Source organism: Lolium perenne, chromosome 6, assembly GCF_019359855.2.
Source record: "Lolium perenne isolate Kyuss_39 chromosome 6, Kyuss_2.0, whole genome shotgun sequence".
NCBI lineage: Eukaryota > Viridiplantae > Streptophyta > Magnoliopsida > Poales > Poaceae > Lolium > Lolium perenne.
This window is the reverse complement of record NC_067249.2, coordinates 248,940,641-248,946,553: the sequence shown is the minus strand read 5'-3', so window position 1 is coordinate 248,946,553 and position 5,913 is coordinate 248,940,641. Positions and strand designations below refer to the sequence as shown.

General features: G+C 42.4%; 2 protein-coding genes across 2 annotated transcripts; one reads left to right on the top strand and one right to left on the bottom strand.

Moving 5' to 3' along the window:
- The first annotated feature begins 780 nt into the window (after positions 1-780).
- LOC127309078 (protein neprosin-like) lies at positions 781-3,312 on the top strand. Its single transcript, XM_051340059.1, has 4 exons — positions 781-966; positions 1,836-2,048; positions 2,168-2,314; positions 2,950-3,312. The coding sequence occupies exons 1-4, from the start codon at positions 781-783 to the stop codon at positions 3,310-3,312; spliced, it is 909 nt and encodes a 302-aa protein (XP_051196019.1).
- A 551-nt stretch (positions 3,313-3,863) lies between these two features.
- Positions 3,864-5,456, bottom strand: LOC127309123 (uncharacterized). Its single transcript, XM_051340098.2, has 3 exons — positions 5,071-5,456; positions 4,566-4,978; positions 3,864-4,477 (listed from the first exon to the last, which is right to left on the bottom strand). Exons 1-3 carry the CDS (start codon positions 5,405-5,407, stop codon positions 4,130-4,132), a joined length of 1,098 nt encoding a protein of 365 aa, XP_051196058.1. The 5' UTR covers positions 5,408-5,456; the 3' UTR covers positions 3,864-4,129.
- Positions 5,457-5,913: the final 457 nt, after the last annotated feature.

Below are 5,913 nucleotides of genomic sequence, written 5' to 3'. Positions count from 1 at the left end.
AATTCATGATATGCTCTGGTGCATATATATATATATATATATATTGTGGTATAAGGATGAAAACGACAATTCACTTTTTTCATGATGAAAGAAAAGCAAGCTAATAGACTGATCCTTCTCCTGTCATTTGTTGTTCTAGTCACTAGAGGAAAAGGTATAAGCTATCAAAATCACAGACAAAATGGTCATATGTTCCCATATGAACAAGTTACTCAAACCAGTCAGGTATGACCTAGAATTCATCCTATTTTGTTACGTAGCATAATTTTTGTGTCTAACAAGCAGCTGGTATGTCAAAATAGCTCAAACGTGTGGATGCCTATGACTGCATTAATGTGACTTTGCAACCGTCTTTAAACCACCCACGGTTGAAAGACCATAAAATCCAGGTAAATTAATTTCATAAAAATATGATTTACTTTCATGATTTGCTCAACTGCTTAATTCAATATCGAGTCATGTTTGGGTGCATAAATGGATGGTGCCTTCTCTCTAGTTCATTAATGGTAGATAGTAATTATGGGAATATAATTTTACTTTTGTGATGGTTACATTGTTTAGGTTACATTTAATCTATTATTTTTTCTACTTCCTTCTCGTTTCTCAACCTTTATTTATATATTTTTGATGTTGAAAACGACGAACAAAAGTGAAACCAAAAATATTCTTTTTGGTATATCTAAGTTTCAATAATGAATTAAGTTTAACAGTGTTTTATATGGATTCTCTATGATTTTGAAATAATTGATTATAATGTGGTCAAGTTTTGTTGCCAAACAGATGCAACCAAGTTCTTTCCCTGTTTGGTTGGATATCGAACCTCAGTTTCCACATTCGGCGTCACAAGTAGAACCATCTATCATTGATTGCCCTGTAGGAACAATTCCAGTTCTACGCAACAGTAGAAGTGGCACCATAGAAGCACCCAATATTTATGGAGTGAGTAGCACGGGTGTAGAACGAGAGGTGAGTTTTTTTTAATAATTTTTTGGTATGATTTTGTTAACTTGCATAGTTTCATTTTGATTTTTTTTGTTGCTATAAGACTTGATTATGGAAATTTTCCTAGATTTGGTGCATTCCCGATGCATATATAATTTACAGCATATTTGAATAAAAATCTTATGTAGATATTATTAATAATCTAATTGAAATCCCAAAAATTATTTAAGGGGGGAGTAGTATTTGGATGCTAATATTTAACTCTACAATGAGTTTCCTAAGATGAAATAAAAATTTGAAGTATCAATGGCTTCCTAATTGGAATTTTTTATGTAGTTAGTAATTAGTTTTGTGCCTTCACTTTGATATGTGAGCTGAATAAGGTGTCTATAAATATATTTTAATCATTTGTGAGGGATTTAAATTTACATTACAAGTTTTACGAACACACTCTTGAAGAGTATAATCTATATTTTCTCAAACTCTCACTTGTCAAGATTAACTTATGCTCATTTGATGTTACTACATTTGTTCCTAAGTGTGAGGCGGCCACTGTAGCTTAAATTTTTACAAAACAATCATGGTAACAAAGCATGAGTTATATGACACACAAAGTGATATCATTGAAAATTGTTTTGAAGTGAATCCAATATCATTATGTACGTGTCACATATCCCTCCCATATTCCTTCCGTAAAAAAATATGTTTCATATATCCCATAATTTAATATTATATTTATATGTACAAAAATATGTTTCATATATCCCATAATTTAATATTATACTTATATTTTGGCACCTTTATGGTTTGGAGACGATGTCCTGTGTTGTTTCTATCTATACATATATGTTTCAGTGTTTTCTTATACATATGTTAATTTTATTTTCTTGCAGGCCGCAGGAATCGAGTACCGTGATGATGTATATGGTGCCACTGTTACAATAAATGTTTGGGAGCCAAAGGTGAATAAAGATAGCAAGGATTTTAGTGCAACATGGGTACAGATTAATAATGGAGCAGGAGAACACACGGACAGGATAGGTGCTGGTCTAATAGTAAATCCAAGCTTGAGTGGTGATACCTTTGTTAGGTTTCATATTGCTTGGGTAATGCATAAGCTTTTTTTATGCGTGCTATTTTATTGAATATATATCTATCTGTAATAAATATAACAAACAATATAATTTGATATAGTGTTTTGTTTACCTCTTATAAATCTTGCTAGACTAATGGCCTGGAAAAAAAGGCGTGCATAGATCAGAGTTGTCTTGGTTTCGTGCAAGTTAACCGCAAGTGGAGCCCTGGAGCAAGAATGCCACATGTTTCTATCTACGATGGACCACAGTGGGAAACAAAAGTAAATATATTCAAGGTATTCTCTATTCTTGTGATTTCTGAAGTTTCTGGTACAAATGATATGCGTGCAAATCAATAGTTGTTTGATTTATGTGCATAACCAATCATAGTTCTATATCTTTTTCCACCACCTTACTATCTTCTACCACACGCGTGACAAATGGTCGCAAGCATGGTTGTAGCGAACGTACAACTTAATTAGCATGTATTTCATAATATAGATTCAACAGGCACTTTCAATCGTGAAAAATATTTGATCATCAAGGTAATTCACATATCCGCTTGACATGCTATTCAATCATAATAAACGGAACCATAGTAATGTGGGTTTAATATATTGTCATATAGGAAGCTCATATGGGGCACAATGGTGGCTCTGCGTCATGCATTAAGACCATACTATTACACCATTGGTGCCAGATTGCATCATCGATGTACCAAGGAGAGAATTCATTTTCCAAATATCAAGATCAAATTCACTTTCCAATTATCACGAGAGATAATTCACGGCCCAATTTGATATGCATATTTCTATATACGATTCGTGGTGCCAAGGCACAATGATGCACCAGTTATATATATTCAACAACCTACTATCCCAAATTTTAATCGATCAGTATTAATTAATTCTACAATCTTGTTTAATTGTAGGACCTGAAGACAAAGAATTGGTGGGTGACTTATGGTAAGAACATGCCAATTGGATATTGGCCAAGCAGTTTGTTCACGTTCCTTCATGACAAAGGCAATTTTGCATTCTGGGGAGGAATTGTTCAGGGCCCAACTGCCACGTCAAAAGCTCCGCAGATGGGCAGCGGACATTTTGCTTCCGAAGGATTTAGAAAGGCAGCTGCCATAAGGAACATCCAAATCGTAAACGAGAACTACACGTACGTTACGCCAGAAGATGATTTGAGACTTGCCCATGGCACGAGCAATCCCACGTTGTACACTGTCGACAAGTTTCGAGATGATACACCCGGTATGCGTATCTACTACGGTGGACCAGGTTGAGTCGCTTGAAAATATATGTGCTCAAAAGACGAAAAAAAATGGATCAGGCTGTGAGAGCGGTAATTCTTATGGAGGTCTGTCGCATGCTTTTAGCCGTCGATATGATGCTTTTTTTGGACGGAGGGGTGTACTAAATCAAGCTAACAATGTCATACCCTTACGAAACCCATGAGCATGGAAATCCCGATGCAGCGCTTGTATTGTACTCCAACGCTCTCTTTTTGCTAATGAGGGTTTACTTGAAAAATAGTGCGCCAATATCTTTCTATTTATTTGTTCAGGTTGGCTTATGCCCGTAGTAGTCACACTAAAAAATTCTTTCCATGGCCCGGCCTCATCAAAACATCCCAGCTTATGTTCTGGTTTCTTAACGCAAGATACTTATATGGCTTATGTATAGTATCTCTTTCACATTAGCTTTGTCTTATTGAGATCGGGGAGTAAATAAGACAAAGAGAATGTGAAAGAGATGATATAGATTCAGATGTTCAGGTACTTCTATCAATGTCGTGTATTGAACCTCTAGGTTCTAGTTTATATTAGAGCATATACATAACTATTTTCCGATAGACAACTTACCCAATTGTTTGCTCAAATCTAGCAACAAATAGTGCCCAAGAACTCTTTCTCAAGTTTGCAACTTTTTCAAAACAAATAGTACGAAAAAGATCTAAAAGTTCATTGGTACATAGGAAACTTGATCACCCATGCATAGCTTTTCGTGTCCATGGGCACGTTCCATTTTTGGGCTCCAATTTGCATTTTGCACAGGTCCCTAATTTCTTCCTTTCGCGTGCGCGTTCACGGTTGTTTGATTCTACCTTAGCCGCGACTCGTCCTTGTGGCGTGAGGCAAGCTTGGCGGTGTCGCGCCACCGGGACACCTCGCGCTCCTTCTCCCGCAGCTTCCTCTGCGCGCGCTGGAGCTCCGTCTCCAGCTCCGCGATCCGCTCCTCGTGCCGCGACTGCAGCAGCTCGTGCAGCCTCCTCTCCAGCACCAGGGCCGGCACGCCGAAATGGCAAGGACTGCTCTCTGCCTCCTCCTCCTCCTCGATGTCGGCGACGTCGTCTTCCTTGCATTCTCCTGCTGCGTAGTTCACGACGCCGTCTTGGTCGATGCGAGCAGGGGAGCCGCTTTCCGAGGAGACGTCGCTCTTTGGCTCGGACTGCCAATTTTGATTGTAATTTAGTAGAGAAGTGCCAAGTTTGGATTGCAGAGAGCATTTGGGGTTCGAAGCAACATGATGACGATACCTCGAGCTGGTGATCTCGCTTCGGCGTCGCGCACTCATCGCCCTCGTAGTCAGATGAGAGCTGCAGGCGCGTAAGTTCCGCCTCGAGCTCCGCTTCCATCTGATCCATCGCGGAGGCAGCATTCTCGCCGGCGGAGGCGGCCGCACTGCGCGAACCGTGGGAAGAAGAGGCGTCCTCGTCGCCGGCGTCGGCGAAGAAGATCCGCTCCTTGACGACGCTGGCGCCGTCGTCCACTGAGCGGTTGCCTCCGCCGCGCGCCTCCGCTGCCCTGGCATCCATCACCAGCCGCTCCATCTGGGCGCGCAGCTCGGCCATCCGGCTCAGCTCCGCCGCGCCCTTGGACAGCAGCAGGACCAGGCCCGCGCCCAGCCCGAGGCTCGCCGCCGACACCTCCGGCTCCGCCGCCTTCTTCCCTGCGCAAACAATTAACAACGCCACGCCATTGGCCATCAACATCAACACAGATCACTAACTCGAAACGAGTTCGCGGTAGTCACGTACGTACTCTGCAGGGAACCTCGAGGCGACTCCTGGGCCTCCGCTGGATTACTCGCCACCACATTAGGCGCGGCCACCTCGTCTCCGGCGTCCTCCTTGGCGACCGCACCGGCGCGCGTGGCGCAGTAGCGAGGGAGGCGCATGCGGCATCCGAACCGGCCGCTGCCCCTGCCGAGGAAGCGCGACAGCAGCGACCGCGGGTAGCGGCACTCGCGCGGGGCGGCGCCGGTGGCGGCGACAGCGGCGGCATTGTTGAGGAGGGCGCCGACGGTGGCTGGCGAGGAAGAGGCCGAGGCCGAGAGGCTGGGAGCCAGTGGCTGCGCCGTGATCTTCTCCATTGCCATTGGATTTGGACTTGAGATGGTGCGGAAACAGAAGGGATTCGTGGAATGTATGGAGAATTTCATGGATTTGATCGTGGAGGCGCCAAGGCGCGTGTATATATAATGGCGCGGAAATCGTGCGAGTGAGGGGTTTAATGGGCGTTAAAACCTTCCATGTCTTTTGACCAACCCACGCTTCATTTTCCTTTTGAAGAAAACGCTATTCTGAGGAGGTGTCGAAATTATGGAGGATATCACGTTGGCTAATTCTCAGTTTGTCGGGTTTTGGCATATGGATCCCAAAATCACTTATTCTTTGAGGTGTGCGATTTTTAGTGAAAGGTCTATGCGATTTTAGATTTGTGTTTTGGATTTTTGCTTAGTTAGTGCTTAGTTACGTTCTAGATCATTTGATTTGCATCGTGATTCATTCTAGTTATGAGTTGCAACATGAGTTGCAACTAAGATTTAATGGTATCATCTGACTGAGAACGAAGTTAGTTCTCACTCGACTGAGAAATAGTCAC

Coding starts and splice junctions, on each gene's coding strand:
- LOC127309123 (XM_051340098.2), bottom strand. CDS start 5,407: ATGGCAATGGAGAAGATCACGGCGCAGCCACTGGCTCCCAGCCTCTCG. Junction 4,979..5,070: donor GCCTCGAGGTTCCCTGCAGA/GTACGTACGTGA, acceptor TTGTTTGCGCAG/GGAAGAAGGCGGCGGAGCCG. Junction 4,478..4,565: donor AGCGAGATCACCAGCTCGAG/GTATCGTCATCA, acceptor CAAAATTGGCAG/TCCGAGCCAAAGAGCGACGT.
- LOC127309078 (XM_051340059.1), top strand. CDS start 781: ATGCAACCAAGTTCTTTCCCTGTTTGGTTGGATATCGAACCTCAGTTT. Junction 967..1,835: donor GCACGGGTGTAGAACGAGAG/GTGAGTTTTTTT, acceptor ATTTTCTTGCAG/GCCGCAGGAATCGAGTACCG. Junction 2,315..2,949: donor CAAAAGTAAATATATTCAAG/GTATTCTCTATT, acceptor GTTTAATTGTAG/GACCTGAAGACAAAGAATTG.